Raw genomic sequence first — 17,185 nt, forward strand, 5'->3', positions numbered from 1 at the left:
CTATGCAGAAAGGGGACCACCTGGATGCCTTTCCAAAGATGCTTCTGCTTCTTCATTTGCTGAGATTGCTGGCACCGCAGTCCCTCTGGTGCCTAGCTAACACTATCTTAGCAGAGACTGGACTATGGCATAATTAAACTGTTCAGCTGGCTGCAGGCTTTTGTGTCTTAAAAAAGTGTATGTGTATGTGGAGAGGGCGAGATTTGTAACAGTGCTCAGTCCTGCGGTGACACAGTGAGGTATCGGTCACAGTCATGTGCCTTCTGGTAAGGACAAGTCAGGGGCCGAAGGGTGTTATTGCCAGAGCTCTCATGATCACACATGTGTTTGAGATTTTCTTTTTTTTTTCAGTGCTATATACGTGTGGGCCATGTGGGTCAGCTAGCCTGCCCACTGTAGTCAGGGTTATGGGATGCAAAGCATCATTTGGAAGCAATAAAGGAGTCTTGAAACATGGGATGCAAGGGAAGAGGAGATGCAAAGACAGGTCCCGGTGGCTTGTTACTCCCAGCATCGCTTTCCCCACTGTCTCATCATCTTATGTTGTGCCACAGTTTCTTGGATGAGTCTCCTGGCTTTCAGGTTGGAGTCACGCTGCAGAGCGGCAGAGCAGTGGCAGGTCCAGCCCTCTGTCCTTTCTGCTCCATGATGATGTGTTTCAGCTGGGCTGCCTTCTGCCTGCCTCCCCTGCACAAGGCAGTGCTTGGCTGAGCTGCTGGGTAGGACCCAGAGCACAGATCTGGATAGGGGGACAGGGACCTCACCGGGCAGCACCTTCTTTATACAACCAAAAGGTGTAAGATAGCACTTAAGTTTTTTTTCTCTGTTGATCTGTGGACAACATTGTTTGTTTTGGGCCTGCTTCCCTAGCAAGAAAAAGTGCCTCTGCTTAAAAAAAAAAAAAAAGTTTGTTATTTTTAAAGTCTTATATGTTGATTTAGAGACATACTGGCATTTCAGGAAAAGGTGGTATGTGGTATGCTACACTTCTAGGTATCTAGCTGAAAGAGTCAGCCCCCAGGTCTTTAACACCTCTTTATCTGAGGAGTGCATTTACTACCCTTTTAGAGTTCATAATACATATTTATAAGCTTTCTGCAAACTAGCAAGACTATATTCATTTGGGCCATTCCAAGTTTCTCCTGAATCCATACCATTAATGTCTCTATTAATAAACATAGCCTAGATGGATGTCTAAGGGCTGGGACCCTTTGCAAGCAGACTGCATAGCAGCTTTTCAGTAACTAGCCTGTCCTCCTAGGAAGGCTGCCTGTCCCAGCTCCAAAAGCCTTGACTGTGCCTGTCAGATATGATAGGGCTGGCTTGGGAGCTGATGTAAAATTAATGAATGCAGAGGGTTGTTCCTGAACCAGGACAATGTGCTGGTTTGAGCCTTTTAATTGCATTAGAACTGTGTTATAGCAGCCCCAGTGGTTTTGTTCCTGGTCCCATGGGGTCAGGCTGGAGCTATTCTATGAAATGGTTGTTGTCACAGAAATCTGTAGCTGGTGCCTGTCTTCATGGGTTATGTATGACTTGCAAAAGGATGTCCCGCAGCACGCTGTTCGTAACATACCTCTGACTGCCCTCTTCACCAGCCCAGGGAGTGTCAGCTCTCTCTGGATATTGTGCAGCTGTGACAGACTACTTCTGGGGGCTTTTAAAGAGCTGATGGGATGCCCCCATGGTAAATCAGTCGTCTCTTTCTCCAGTCCAGCTTATTTGCAGCCTGGAGCTAGCAACATAGTTTTGCTTTTGCTAACAGAGGGTAGGAATGATTTTGTCCCTTGCCCTTTCCCTATTCTCTGTTCCCTCTCTGGGTGTGCCAGGTCTCTAGTACCGTGTCCCTCTCCTGCAAGAGGGCAGGGGGGCACATGTTCTGAATGTCGTGTTTACAGAGTGGTTATATATTATTTTTTTCCCCCCACTCTCAAAAGAGGATGTTTTTGTTGTTTCCTCTTCAGAAGGAACCATGAATAAACCCAGATTGGTTTTGAGGGGGGATGGGATGCCATTTTTTAAAATGTGGCTTTGAATTAAAAGGGTTTTTTAATATTTTGTAAAGTGTTTTCAGTGGGGCCACCACTACGATGTAAGGACCCTTCTAATAAAGTAACAGACTGAGAAACCTGGGTATGTGTCTGATTTCCTGCCTGATCACTGGCTGTAGCCTCATGCCAGTTTTGCTTCTTGTCAGGGTTTTGCTGACTTGGAGAAACCTCCACAGCCAGTTCTGGCATGTGAACCTTACAAGGCTGAACTTCGAGCTCTTTAAAATAGAGGTAGTTGCTTCAGAAACACTTCTGCTGCATGCTGCAGCTCAGTGGCAGTAACATCTTTGCTATGAAGCTGAAACTCTGGTAGATTTTAAGTGAAGCAGCAGTTCCCTCGATGACTTCGGTGTGCGTTAAAATAGTGCTCGGCTGACCCTGCTTGGTGAAGAGGAGTATTGCATCCTGTCGCCTGAGCAGTGCAAGCCACTCGGGCATGGCTTTTTCTTCCTTTTTAATTAGCTTGCCTGGCTTTAACAGAAGATCTCAGACAAATGCCTCGGCTCCCTTGCTTTGGTGGGACAAGGAGGTCCGAGGGATGCCTCCCTGCCTCCTCCCACACTGTCCTTGGCTGAGGAGCACTTGGATGCTGGGGATGCATTATGGGGCCAAGATACAAATCACCTTTCCTGCTGTCCCTGCAGGGGGAGACCTCTGTTTGCTCCCTCGGATTGCTCAGAAAAGCTCCCACCATCTCTGTAACCAACCACAGGGCCTGTGTGGTCTTTGTTTTCTGCTCAGAGATTTTTACCTGCTGGTTTAGTTATGATTTTTTTCATCCAGATGCCCTACTCCAAGGAAGGACACGCAGTGTGCAAGGGCAGCTTTGACGTGATCCCGTGGAGCTGGTGTGGTTTTCCCCTCATTTTTTGGAAGGTTGCGCTGGAGCCTGCCAACTTCTGCCTTGGGTTTCATGCTGGAAATGACCTTGCTACTAGTGTCCACCCTGGTTAGGTAATATTGCAGTCTGAGTTCAGACATGAGGTGCTGAAAGGCAGAGGCAGTTGGTACCGTAGGTTGTTGCTGGTAGGGTTTTAAACGGACAGTACTGTGGTGTGAGAGGAGGACAAGAACAAGTCACGAGGGTGTCTGTCTCCTCACTCTGAGATAGAAATGAAGTAGCTGAGGGCACGTACTCAGCTATCGCCTTCATTTTCATGTACCAGGCCTGCACTGTCTCCTGGGTCACACTGGTCAAAAATGGCCTCACTCAGTGTATCCCAGTGAAGCAGAGGATCCCGTGGGAGTATTTAACTTCATCTCCATGTCCTTGGCAGTGCCTGAGGGGAGCTTCAGCTGTGAGGATACTTATATTTGTAAATAGATGTTGAAAGTACTGTGCAGTCCAGAAATAATTATCTACCATTCCACCCTGGTGCAATGCTGAAAACAGAGCAAAAGTAAGAATCTTTCCTAATTTTTAAAAATAGGGATGACAGCCCTGGAAAGTTACTGGTGCTGCAGCAGCTGTGGCATTCTCAGCTCTCCTCATTACCTTCTCTGAGCTGTGTCCTGTCATGTCTAGGCTCCAAGCTCCTCTGAGCTGCCCAAAGGCTTTTGCAGTGTTCCTGCTGTGATGGGGATGATGAAAGTCTCTGGGGGAAGAAAAAGCAGGGCAGGCAGGGAAAGTCATGGAGCTGGGGCTTGCGCCTAACTGCTTTCCTCCTATGGCTGCATCGGCTCTCCTTCCCTCCCCTGCTGCAGGAGGACAGCTGGAGGTGAGCACTGCTGTCCTTCAGGAGTCATCTGCACCCTGTTAAGCCATTTGGCTCTTGTGAGTTCTGCTGCACTGGCCGCTGGTTTAATTCTCCAAATGCCAAGCTACCCAGGGCTCGAGCAAGCCAAGCCTCTCCAGGGGCTGGTGGCTCTACCTTGCTGATGGGGTTCATTGTTGCCCCTCTCCTGGGTGGGATGGGGCTGGGTGACAGGGACATACTGCCCTGGCACCCCACCTGCCCTCACAAACACCCACTGGGACTCCCCTGGGCCCGGTTTCCAGGCTTGCAAAAGGGATGCAGGGGTGATGTTTGCTCTTCTTTCTCTTGTTCACTAGATGGCACGCACACTGAAGCAGTGGCCCTGGGCCCCGGAGCCCAGCAGCTGCCTGCACAAGCGCAGAGCAGGAGCTGAGCAGTCCCGTTGCACAGAGATGTTTGCTCGCTCTTTTTCTCGGATTCGTCATTCTCTATAGCTATAGCACACGTTTTACCACATCTCTGCTTCTCATCAGTGCTTTAGTACTTTGTCTCCTGCTCCAGCGTTGTCCTTGGGAGTTTTCCAGGGTTCCCCTGCCCACTGGCACGTGTGTGCCAGGTCAGCCTCCCCCATTTGAGGACTGAGCTTCCCCTCCGTGGGGTCTGCTTCTCCCTCCTGCCATACCTCTGTGCAGGATGGGTGCAAGCTGCTGCCAGGCTGACTGTGATGGGTGGCATCCATACCACACAGCTAAAACCTGCAATACTGGGGTCAAATCGGTGGAGAATCATTCCTGGTGGTGGCTAAGAATAAGTGCAATCCACCCCTAGTGATACAGTGGGTAACCACTGCTCTGCTGGGCTTCAGCTGGAAAGATTTGCACTCTGTGTGGTAGGAGCATCATTTTTGACTAATACTTGTGAGGGAGCTTGAGGAAGACGGATGCTTTTTTTTTCTGTACACCGGGGAGGACAGGGAACATTTAGCCACCTGGCGCACACTCCTAATTCTTAAATTAAAAAGCAAGCTGCTGCTTGGACTCTCTATGCCAGAATTACTGCAGACAGTATTTCCTTTTGCAGTTCAGGGCTGACGGTGGGGCACTGCTTTCTCATTCCTTTCCATCTCTGACACCTGACAGACCTCAGGGACGGCCCAGCTGTGCCCAAACAGCTGGAGCCTGCTTACAGCCAAGCAGAAACCCATTTGCATGTCCAAGCTGACGGCTGGCTTTTCAGAATTCATTTGCCCTCTTGCTTTAAATGGCTCGACTGACCCTGACAGAGAGAAGGGAGAGTGCACATGAGTCAAGGAGATCTTGACTCTTGAGCAGGTGATGAGCTCTCCCGCGTAGTTATTTTCTTTGGCTTAACAATATTTCAACCTTTGGTTAGGGCAGCAGGAGATGACTTGTTTATCCCAAAACTCTCCTCAGTTGCACCTGTACCCTTGTACCATCTAACCTCTGTAGGAAGTGCTGCTGCCAGATCTCTGCTGCTCCTGCAGCCACACTGCCAGAGGTGCGGACCAAGCACAGAACTCCCAGGTCAATCACAAACCCCTCATGTGGGCTCCCTTAGCAAATGCTTGGCAGTTTCCTTGATAAATTACTGAGGTGCAATAGAGCCCATGCCAGGCTGTACATCTCCACAGCCGGCTTCCCAGCGTGCCTCCCTCGGGAGGCGATCAGGTCAGCGTGCAAAGCCGCGCTCCGCTTGTCTCAACAGTTCTCATCAGACTCGTTAATTAAACACAGGAGCCATTTTGCTGCGTTAGCTGCATTTCTTTCTAACCTCTGCATGTTCCTGGGTGCTCATAAGCTGTGAGGCTGCAGCCAGGGCCCGGTGCTGTTGGGGTCCAGGAGCAATGGAGTCACTTGAGCAGGTTACGGTGCAGGGGAAGCGATGTCGATGCTTAAGCGTTTCCAGTTGATTTTGTGCAGTTGCTTGGCTCTCTGCCAGCGTTCGTAGGCCTGGAGTGGGTTTATGCTGGAAGACATGGATAAAATAAGCCCCCATGTGTAACAAGCTGTCTGTCTGATACACATGATTTACACCAGTTATAAAGGAATGGCTGGACAGCCCAGCATCGGGTGGCAGTCATGGGGCCACATCGAGGGCAGTACACAGAAAGGAGCTGGAAGGGTCAAGGCAGGAGACCAGGGTCTGGTCCCTGGAGCAGGTAGGTCCAAGATACTGTAAGAGCTCGTTCATACGTTCTCCTTTTGCTTTCCATGTCACACATCTCCATATGGGGACCTTGTGGCACAGAGAAATGGATTTATCAGCAAGGGAATGCCCAAAGGTTTCGTGCACCCCTGAGAAGGGAGGGTGGGCAGAAAGTTTCCCCAAGCAAAGCACCGTGTGTGTCCCTCTGGGATGCTTCAAGCTCAGGAGTGAGGTATCCTTCCCAGTGTCACGGTGTGGTGTTCATTTTGTCTCTTGTGGGTTCCCAACTGTGATGGTGGAGCCAGGATTAAAGCAAAGGGGGAGGCCAGCATGAAGGTCGCTGATGAAGGTTGCTGATGAAGGTCGCTGATGAAGGTTGCTGATGAAGGTACGCAGCGGTACGGCACTCCACAGTGGCTGGGGATGGCCTTGTGGAGCGGGAGTGCATTGCGGTGCATTGTGGCATTGCGGCTGTAAAAATGGGCAGAACTTGTGTCCCCCCACCAAATCCACCATCTGCCTCCATGCTAAGGTGACAGTCTGGAGTAAGGATTTCTGTCCCCTCGAGTCTGTGGCCAGTATGAGGCGAGAGAAACATGAGCAGGGATGAGGGTCCTTTCGGAGCCATCTCATAGACTTCCCTGCTTGTTCTCGCACTTTGCTTCTGCTGCTGGTCCTCACTGTGCTGGCCATCAGGACGGCTCTTCCACCCTGCTGGTGTGCTGTGTGGGGTCCTGCGTGCGGGGGGTGTTGCAGCTGTTGGCACCTGGGACTCCAGCTGTTCATGGGCTGCTTGCCCAGGACCCCCACTGTCCTACACCATGGCTCTGTGCTGCAGCTATCGCTGCTTCTAAAGCTGGCAAGAAAACACAGTTTAGCCTCTTTGTGGATGCTGCGCCTATAGGTCAAAATGCTCTCTGAATTGCATGTTCTCAATTGCTCTTCCCAGACAGATTTTTTTAAAATTATTTTTCCCCCCACAGACTGATTCTAGAGTTCATGGATAATAAGTCCAAGGTGTCTTGGTGTTAATGTACAGATGGACTGGGCAGTAAGATGATCAATCTGGCTATGTGTTTTCAGTGCATGAGCTTGAGGGATGTAGCATCCTGTGCACTCCTGTAAAACCAAATTACCAGACGGCATCAGACCAGCTCTGCATACATGCGACCAGCGTCCTGAGCACAGTCACCCTCTCCCCGCATGCCTGGCAGTCCCACAGTCGCTGCTAACCAGGACAAACCAGCACCTGAATCAAGAGGGATGGCTACAGCCATAGCATTAGTAACACAGTTGCCTCACTTAATTCCCTTCACCTTGCAATTTATCACCTACTGCATTTTGGTTAGCGCATTTCTGTGCTCCTTCCTGGGGTTCACATATCCAATTACCTGCTTCTGTTATCCCTGTGATCCCCTTGCCTGGCCTTTCAATCCTCAGCTCTTCAGGTTACATCCTTCTCTGTGTTGCTGAGCTGCAGTGCCCTCAGCTGCTCTCTACCTTAGTTTCTCCTTTCAGCATGTGAAGACCAGTAATTGTTTCATTCACCTCTTAATCCACTTTCTCCAGTGTTCTGCATCTCCTCAATGTACACTTCTCTTACCAACATGTTGCACAGCTGCTTTGGATGTTTTCCTTGCCATCCTTTGGAGGATTTGTGCATCCTTGAGGGCTTTTAAAACTAGTAAAACTCCACCTGCTCAAGCCTGGGCACTCCGCACGATATCAAAAGCTGCAGTTCTGCCTGTTTGTGCTTTCCCAGGGTTTGGCTCTCGATTAGCACTTCAAGGTCCAGCCCCAGCATCCCTCACCAATGTCAGGGCTTTCCTGACGGAAGGAAGGGAGGGCTCTTCGGGGCTTCTCCATGGCCTCCTGCCCACCTACCTTCAACACGTGTCTGACTGAGGAGTGACAAAGGGGCTGGGGCAGGGAAGGGAGAGATGTGCAGCTGGTCCACAAGTAAACCAGCCCTGCGGCAGCATGCCAGCGGGCATCGGGGAGGTCACCGGTGGCACGGTGTCCCCTTCAGACAACCTCGCATCATTCCTGCAGCCGTCTCTGCGGGGGCAGCGTGGTCTTGGGCTTAGCTGAGTGGGAGGAGGATGAAGATGAGCCCTTTGGGAAGGCAAGGGGGGGAAGGGGGGGCAGTAAAGCCCTGGCAACCTGCCTGCACCTCCATTAATTCTCTGGGGTGGTCGTAGCAAAATTAACAGTATAAAAAGGAGCCACATTTAAGGAGCTGCTAAGGAGTGAGATGAGTTGTTTATGATTAAATTAAATTCATATGAAAGCTAATGACCTGCCAGTGCAAGCTTTGAGTAACTTTATAATGTAATTAAAAGCCCAATGGGGGAAGAGAGCTGTGGTTATGCCACGTGCTGAGGAGCTGCCGGGAAGACGGAGGCCGCGGGTGGTGCCGATGTAGGGAAGCGCCCGGTCACTGCCTTGTCTCCTCCACCGCCCCAAGGGCTGAGCTGGGCACGGAGCGGGGCAGGAGGCGGTGGGCTGCTGGGGAGGAGAGGTGGAGCGCTGGCGGCTCAGCTCCCAGGAGTACGTGGGTTGTCCTGGCTGAGGCGGTTCTGCTGATCTAACCACACCAACAGCCAAGCAAGCCACCTTTTTCTGCTCAATTCACTTCCTGGCTCCTTTAGGGACGAGGTTGTTCGGGGCCAACTCAGCACCGCCCCGGGGACAAGAGCAGGCTGAAGAATCACAACGCGGTGATGGAGCCCACCCACGGGCCCACCGTGCCGGGCAAGACGGGCAAGCCCGGACCCCCTCACGGCCCCCCCCCCCCCAGCCGCCTCCCCGCGAAGGGCAAACGGCCAGCCGCACCCTCCGAAAAACTCTGCCCTCAGACGCAGCCGAGCCGTCCTCCCCTCTCCATCTCGGGCTGGGGGAGGGACACGGACACCGCGGGGCCGCGCACCCCCCAGCCGGCGGCCACGCGTGGGGCGGGCGCCGCCGATCGCCCCTTTAAGCAGGCGGCGGTGGGGCCGCCCCTCCGGCCGGGATAGGCCGGGGCGGGCCGGGGCCGCCTCCCGCCCTCGGCAGCGGGCGGGCGGGCGGGCGGCTCGGCTGGGCTCGGCGCGGCGCTGCAGGCTCCGGTCCCGGCTGCGTGCGCCAGTGCCTCCCCCCCCAGCGCCGCCGCCGCTCCCCGCTTCGCCGCTGGCGCCGGGCTGCGAGGGGCAGAGGCAGAGGCATGCCCAGGCGGAGCATCGCGGAGGTGAAGGTGCTGGACGTGCAGAAGCGACGCATCCCCAACAAGCACTATGTGAGTGGCCCGGCCCGGCTCGGCTCGGCTCGGGACGCCCCGCTTCGCTCCGCTCCGCTCCGTCGCGCCGGGCCCTGGGCAAACAAAGGCCGGGCGCTGCCGGCCCACCCCCCCCCCCCCCCCTTCCTTGGCGGTCCCGCTTCCCCCCCCCCCCCCCCCCCCGGCTGCCCCGGCGGCGGGCAGCGGCCGCGGAGACCCGGCCCTGGGGCGGGAGGAAGGAGGAGGAGGAGCGGGGCAGCGCTGCCGGTCTGCCGCTCCCATCCCCGGCGACTCCCGTGGGGGGGTCACCCGGTGCTCCATCCCGCTGGCCGGGGGGGATGCGCTGCCTCTTTCCCTCCCCAGACCCCCGGTACCGGGGGAGGCGGGCAGGGACATCGCCGCGCTGGGGCGGGGGCGAGGGGGGGCAGCGCCGGTGGTGGCCCCGTGTGGGACCCGCCGGGAGGTGCCCGTGAATAGCTGCGGGTGGGATTTTGCTGGAGGGGCTCCCAGGGCAGCAGGCACCCGGGAGGAGGAGGAGGAGGAGGAGGAGGCGGCGTCTCCGGGGCACCCCCGAGAAGTGCCTCTGCTTTAGTTGAGGGAGCAGCGTTTGGCAGAGGGGCTCGGAAACCTGTTGGGTGCAGAGTCCGGGGGGGGGGGCAAGGGACCACCCGGCTCCTTCACTTCTGCGCCTGGGACAGTGCCGCCGTCCCGGGGAGGTGTTCCCTCCTGTCCCCCGCACCCCTTCTGCGTGAGCTGCCCAGGGAGCGTGTTCCTGCATGCTCCAGGGCATCTTCCAAACTGCTGTGGGTTTGTCTGTTTTTTTGAAGGGGTTGGGTTTCTTCTTTTTTATTATTATTATTATTTAAACTTTGGTGTGCTTCCAGGCATCCGTGGAGACCTTGGGGGTGAATCCTGGCAACAATCTTAAAACAAAGACCAAAACGTTCTCACCGCCCCATTCGCCTTAGATAAGGGTGACCCAGTGACATGCTGTTCATGGCACATTTGAGTTGTGAGGATGTGGTGTGCGCTCTGGCTGGAGCGTGTCGTGTCGGCAGAGCCAGGCTCCCTGAGCTCTCGGGAGATCAGGGGCTTCTCCAGGTCACCCTGGTTGGCTTGTGGCTGTGAGCAACAGTCAGAGGAAAGCAGAGGGCAGGCCAGCTCTAGCCAGGAGGGAGGGGAGGGTAAAGGGGGTCTGTTACCCCCTCCTCACATCCAGGGATGTGATGTGGCTGCTGCCGCCCAACCCCTTATCACCCCTTCTTCCTCTCCTGCCCTGCTTGTGGCTTTATCAGTCCTGGCTGAGCCTGGCCCCAGCTCCAGATGTGCCCCCCTTCCTGCCGTGTCCATCCCAGACTTACTCATCGTAGCTGGGTTATGCATCCAGTCTGGAGGAGCGTGTACGTGAGGAGGTTTGCTGAGCTGCACACGCTTCTGTTTGTCTTGGCGGATCTGTGGTACTGCCATCAGGTCCTGTAACAGGGCTGGGATGGGGTCGTCTGTGGCTGCTCCTCCGCTCTCCCTTCAGGCATTCTTGTTCCCTTGCTGGGGCTCGGGGCTCCGCACACCCCACAGGACCTGTGTCCCCATGGCTGGGACGTGCACCCAAAGTGCTGGACGCCATCTGTTTTGGGCACTGTCCCTGCTCACCCTCCACCCACAGGGATGAGGTGGGTGGAGTTGGGCATAGCACAAGTAATCCCTGTGAGGCTAGAAAACCAGGACAGAGGTATTTTCTGAAAAGAGGAGATGTATGGTGGGGTAGCTGGGTGGGGGCACTGGAACAGAAGCTCCCAGGGCGGTGGGAGAAGGTGGCTGCACGCAGCTCATGACAGTCAGCTGTGCAGCTCGGCCGCCAGCTCCCTCCTCAACCGGTGGCTCGAGTCCTTTGCCTCTAACCTTTCCCTGTACTTGTCTTGGACCGAAACCTGGCAGCGCAAGCCAGCGCAGCTCGCGGTGGGGCTGAGCCCGGGGAGGGGCAGGCAGCTTGCAGGCAGCAGCTTCCCCGGGGCAGCGCTGGAGTGAATGGGAGTGCTCACCTTATTTGAGGGAATCGATAGGAACTAGGCAGATTCTCAAAGCCAGTTAATTATATGGAATCAACCCCTTTTTTTCTTATTTTTTTTCCTTCCTTCTGCAAAGAGAGGGAGAGGAAGGGCAGCAAATCGCGGCTGAGTCATCTTACTTTAGACTATCTACTGGCACGCTGCAAATCCGAGTCAACCACAAAGTGTATGTGTTAAACCTTTGCTCTCTGGCTTCTCATTGCTGAGCATAAATGTGCTCTTCTCCATCTCCTGAGGCAGCCACTCGCTGTCCCCGGGGAGGCTGGAGGAGCACGCCGGCTTTTCTTCCCATTGCCTCTGCACTGGCCTGACCGGCGAGTGACCCGTACTGCTCGGGCTCGGCCTCCCCTCTGCATCGGCGAGAGGCTTTTCTTCGCTGGACAAAGGTGCAGTTGTGTTGGCTGCAGTGAGGCCACAGCAGAAAGTCGTGAATTCCAGTTTCCCAGAAAAGTGAGATCAAACCACTGTTTCAAAGTCCTTATTGATGCCTGTGATGGGGAGGGGCTGTAGGAAAGGCCAGCTCTATTCAGGCCAGCGTGGTTTGCTCATCACCCTGGTAATCAATACAAAAAGAGTTGTGTTGCCCAAGACAAAAACTTGTGCTCTTTTGGATCTCTGATATGAAGCAGGAGACACAATATTCCCCCAAACTGTGGGGCTTGGGCTGGGCAAGGACCCAGCGAGGTGCCGGGAAGGGTTTGGGTAGCCAGGTGCCAGCTCAAATGTGTGCTGAGCTGAGTGTTGGGATTTAACTAACGGGGGACCCAAACGCAGCCTCATGCCCTCGAATGTGTGCCTGTGAATGGCCCTGCCTCAAATCCCGGTGCAAGGGAGCATCAGTCCGGTGTGCTGCTGTCTCCTTGATTCTCACAGTACGACTGATGGCTGCACTCACCTGGAAGGATACGCCAGGACAACAGCGTGCTTGTCGGATCTCCTGGCTGTCTTCCTTACCCTGGTGACAGCCTGGTACCTGACCTGAGGGTGGGAGGAGCTGGATGGGGTATTCAAAGGGAAGCTCAGGCGTGTTCAGGGGCATTTGGGGGACAGGAGAAATGGCAATGGCCTCTTGACTGCTCTCCTCCTTAGTGAGATGTTAAACCCTTTGGTGGGTACCGCAGTGAGCACCACTGCAGGGGTTAGTGCTAAATTGCAATTAGCAGGGCTGTTCTCCCTTTGCGTGCTTTTCTCCTTGCAGTCAGCCTTGTGCTTCTGGAAGGCTCTTGCTGCCACGGTGTTGGCATGGTGCAAGGCCAACATATCTGCTCCTGTTCTTGTCAAACCAAGTCCACTCACACACGTGGAAGGGCCGAGAGGGGAAGGATAACGGAGCTGCTTGCCCTGAGCGATAGGAGCCTTGAATTTGCTCTGCCGGCTGTGAAACCATATCATGCTGTGTTGTGGTGGCACCTCTCCTGGGCTGCTAACCCCGGCTGCTTCAACTGCACTTGTGCTGCTTGTGTCCTCAAGTTTTTTCATGGGCAGTACCTGGAAGGGGCAGTGAGAAATGATCTTTTTGCAGATGTTTGTTGCAGGATGCACTGCTCTGATCCTGTTGAGAGACAACAACCCAGCTCGGGATCTCAGCAGCCTCTTGTCCAAGTGAAGAAGGGGACTCCCATCCTTCAGGCAGTGGCTGAAGGGTCACCCTGCAGTGACATTTCCCATACGATCCTACGTTAAGTGATTACAGCTCATGCCCCTCAGGGATGCTGCCGGCGAGGGCTTCAGGGCCATACTGCAAATCTGAAAAGGCAAAGTCCAAGAGCAAAGTTTAAAAATAATCATTCTGGGCGACAGAGTAGCAGACTGTCATTTCTATGGTCTGGCCAAGTCTCAAGTTCTGATAAATGAATGTTTATTCAGAAAAGACCCAAAACAAAGCCATAGTTGAAACGGACTAAATTTTCCTTTAAAGGACTTCACACGGGATCTTTTTATAGTTTTGTGTTTGTTATTCTCTAGTAGAAGCCCTGAAATAAAGCTTTTCCCTACTAAAACCAGATTTTGGTTGTTTTTTTGCCCCTAGGCAGCTTCAGGACCTTTCATCTTAATACAGCTGCAATTTGTATGTGTTGTTGTATGTGTTAATAACGATGCCATTGAATCGCGCCTTCATTTCTACAACCTGTCCACCAAGAACATTTCCATAGTTCATATAGTTCTAAATGGTTGCTCTAGAGCACAAAGCAAAATTGTATATATATGTCCGACAGGAAAGAGAGAGCAGCGAGCTCTTTGGTTGTGTTAGTTTATTGGGAAACTTGGACTGTGCTCTTGCAGGACTTCCTTTCCCAGCCTCCATGCACACATGTATGACTTTGAAAAAGGGAAATTTAAACAAAGTGTGCAGCATATATTTATTCTGCAAGCTCAGTTAACAAGATTGCAAACTTCAAACAAGGTGAATACCCATGCATATTGAACCACCTCATTTGTGGCAGCTGCATTGCAAAAGTAATTAACAGCGCATGTTGGAATCTGGTGCCTAGTTGATAGCATCTCTAGGTATTTTAAAACAAGTTTGATGAAAACCACATTCAAAAACTAAGTGTGTTACATTTTTGATGTGGAATTTGTGACGTGATGGTAGGTGTCTTTTCTGCTCCTGTTCCTTGTAGTGGTGAGGCCGTTCGTGGTTTCCTTTGTTGTCCAACCCAATCCCATTGCTTATCTGGAATTCATTACGGAGCATTCGGAGAAGAGTGCTCGAATGGCAAGAGGATGAGAGCTGCTGATCTGCAGATTCAGTGGTTCTTCAGTGCCCTATACATACAGAGGAGAAGATGTCTTCTGAAGAACGTGTCCCCCGTGGACCTGTGTGTGATGGTCCCCTGGTCCTGACTTGCCCAGCTGGAGCAGAGCTCTGTGGGGACCTGGCACAGTGTCACCTCGTACAGCTGCGTTATTTCTGCCGTTGTGAATCATACCGGTTGCTTGGCTTAAAAAGGGCATTAGGGGATGACTCCCCCTGTGCTATGCTCTCTGGGGAGGGTGACCGTGCTCTTGGTATGGTGGGAATGTCCTGTGGGGAGCTGAAGGAGCTGGGTGCGTTTAGACTGAGGGAGCAGGAGGTTAAAATGAATAGTGTGAAATCTATGCAGCGGCCGTTAACTAAACTAGGAATGAAAGAGAGCAAAAGCAAAACCAGAACGTATGAAGCAAGGCTGAACCCAGGAAGCTGGAGTTTCTGCTGCAGTGAGGAATTTCTGAGTATCGGTGGCCTCAAGAGGTTTGAGGGCTTTCTCAGCATCCTTAGTGATGTTTTGCTGCTGTATCCTGTGGTTCTGCTGTATCTCATCCCGTTTCCTCTCAGCTGGCTGACGCTCTCCTGCTCGAGGCGGGCCACAGGCAGGGTGTTTGGAGCTCGTAGCTGGTCAAAATTTGGACCCGTCCTTGTGCCTGGCCCTGCTCTGCTGCACAGCATTACAGAGCTGACCGATCCTTCCTTCCCCCTCGCCTCTCAAGAGAGTTGGAGCGTAAGGGAGCACTGTTGGCTTTGTGGATGAAAACCGACACTCAAACGCAAACTCTCCTTTGTTTTCTTCCCCAGTCACGTTACTTAAGGCTGTTGAAAACCTCGAATGTCGCAGTTCAGTGGAAGGGCCAAATCCTGCCTGGCACATGGCCACTGGGGTGGATGCAGCTCTGTGTGGTAGGCTGGTGCTCAGACTCCATTCCAGCAGTGAACTTCAGCACCCAGGCCATCCACCGCCGCTGCCTGCTCAGAGGTCTGGTGACCTTGATCCCTCTCAGCTTTACTTTGGAGGGCATCTCTATCTCCTGGCTGTTACACGTAGCAGCGGGAAATAGGAAACAAATGAATCCATATGTTTGATCTTCAGTGTGACTCAGAGCAAACAAGCGGGTGCGCGTGTTGTACGACTGAGGGGTCTGCACCACGGCTGAGTGGGGCTCCGTGGGTTGTCCTTGGGCTTCCCGTGCTTCGCGTAACCCCGCATGCGTGCGCTTTTCATCTCGGCAGCTTTGGCTGAGTGCTCAGGCAGCGCTGTGCCCTGGCGAGCTGTACAACAGCGGAGTGGGAAGAGCTGTCACTCGCTGGGATTTTAGGGAGGGTACAGTCGAAGGGATGAATTGGAGCGAGGGGAGGTGGCTGCTTTGCAGTCCTGGGTGCGTGGGCAGTTTAGTTTGGGTTCTTTCCTGTGCCTGTCCTTTGCTGCCTGCAACCCCGTTACCCAGCTCCTCCCTGCAGCATCGACTTGTTGCTTCTGCCTTTCTCTTCTGCTAGACCAGAGGGACCGCAGCAGCATCCCTGACGCCCTGCGGTTACCACTGGGATCGCTTCTCCGTGACTTTCCCAGTGTCGTCTGAACTGGCACAACCCCCGTCCACAGAGCAGGAGCAAGGGGGTGGCAAGGTGTCCAGGGATGGAGCAGGGGGCTGGCTGTCCCTCTCCCACTCCAAGCTTTGGTATCCCACGGCGCCAAGAGCCCCGCACTCCCCTCCCCAGCCCTGCACGCCTGCGGTGGCGAAGGCTGGTGGAGAGGGGCCAAGCACAGCAGCTCGCCGCCAAGAACTTTCTTTGTTTCCAGCCACCTCCCTCCTTTTTTTTCTTTTCCTCTTACAATTCCCCACTCCCTTCTCGATATTAAACCCCACTTTGGCTTGGCTTGATCCCTCAGCTGCTTCGGTTTCTCTGCCCCTTTGAATTTCTCAGCGCTCCTTTCTCGCAGCAGCGGCCGAAGCCAGGGTACAAGGCTCTCGCGTTGCTTCCCCACGTTTTGGGGTGTGGGGAAGTGCATGTGGAATAGAGAGACTGGTGCTTTTTCCCATCTACTGGCGAAAGATGCTTTAAATATGTGGAGTTTTCCACAGAGAGGTTTATTGTGCGTAGTCTCCCTGGACCCGAGACCACACAGGCTCAAACCCATTGGAAACAGCTCTGCAGACAGCTCTGCCTCTGCTGGAGGCTGTTATGTCTGGCTTTGCTGTAGGAGCTCTGCTGAGTGGCTGGGGACCTACGCTGATGCCCGTCAGTGGCGGGTGGGCAGAGCCGCGTGTCGCTGCAGCCCCGTGGAGGTGTCTTTCCGAGCGACCGTGGCATTACTTTCCACCCTGCCGCTGTTCACCTGCCTCTGGCGTGGAAATGGGAGCGTCTCTGTGTGGGGGAGCTCTGGGCGCGGGGATGCTCCGGACCGAGGAAGCACCGGGATCGCTGCAGAGCGACCCGGGGAGGGCTGCGCTGAGCCTGGGAGGGCTGCTGGTGGGTTGTTGGCTTGCAGGGCAGTGCCAGCGTGGGTGTGCTGCTCCTGGGCTCAAGCTGGGGTAGCTGGATAGTGCTGAGCTCGGGGTGGGTTTGCTGCCTCGTTCAGCCGTGTGCTGGGTGCCAGGCAGAGAGCTCCCAGGCCAGCCAGGAGCTGCCCTCTCCCCAAAGCCTTACCTGTGGGCTTTATGTGTGCCCTCCATCCCCCCACCAGGATGCCTTGGAAGTCTCTTTGGAAAACTTGGGAAAATTCCTCCTGTGGGAGGAAAGAGGCCAAAAGCGTAGCTCTAGGTTTTCCTGCAACTTCAGTCTGCCTTCTTCCTACTCAAACTTAAGCAGTCCAGGCTGCTTCCCAGGCTGTGTTTTGTGCATGTCCGGAGTGTGTTTATGCAAGGAGTCCAGAAGTGATTCTTCTAGGAGGTCACATAGCCTCATGTTTCAAGAACGGGAAACTGTTTCTGGTTTGTTTTGGGTTTTTTTTTGTTGTTGTTTTTTTTTTTTTTAGTATCTGTTCTTAATTCCATTGCCTCAAGTCAGCTGCTTGAGTCATCTCCTCTCTCTAGCCATGTTGTAGCATGGGACAATGTGCCTCTTGGGGAAGGTACAAGACTGAGGGCTTTTGAAGGACTCCAGAGTCCTCGGTCCCTTCGAGCAGTGGAAGTCACCAGGAGCCATTGCTATCTGCAGCACTGAGACTCTTTATCAGTCCCTGGAAAAATACTTCTGAG

The 17,185-nt window shown here is 53.8% G+C and overlaps 1 protein-coding gene across 4 annotated transcripts in view; it reads left to right on the plus strand.

Moving 5' to 3' along the window:
• Positions 1-8,996: 8,996 nt before the first annotated feature.
• SH3PXD2B (SH3 and PX domains 2B) overlaps positions 8,997-17,185 on the plus strand; it is a 79,938-nt gene continuing 71,749 nt past the window's right edge. For all 4 annotated transcript variants that reach the window (XM_049829966.1, XM_049829969.1, XM_049829968.1 and 1 more), the window contains exon 1: positions 8,997-9,188. In XM_049829966.1, coding sequence (XP_049685923.1) covers positions 9,117-9,188 — 72 coding nt within the window. In that variant the 5' untranslated portion in view covers positions 8,997-9,116. The remainder of the gene's footprint in view (positions 9,189-17,185) is intronic.

Source organism: Accipiter gentilis, chromosome 26 (assembly GCF_929443795.1).
Source record: "Accipiter gentilis chromosome 26, bAccGen1.1, whole genome shotgun sequence".
In the NCBI taxonomy this organism is placed as follows: domain Eukaryota; kingdom Metazoa; phylum Chordata; class Aves; order Accipitriformes; family Accipitridae; genus Astur; species Astur gentilis.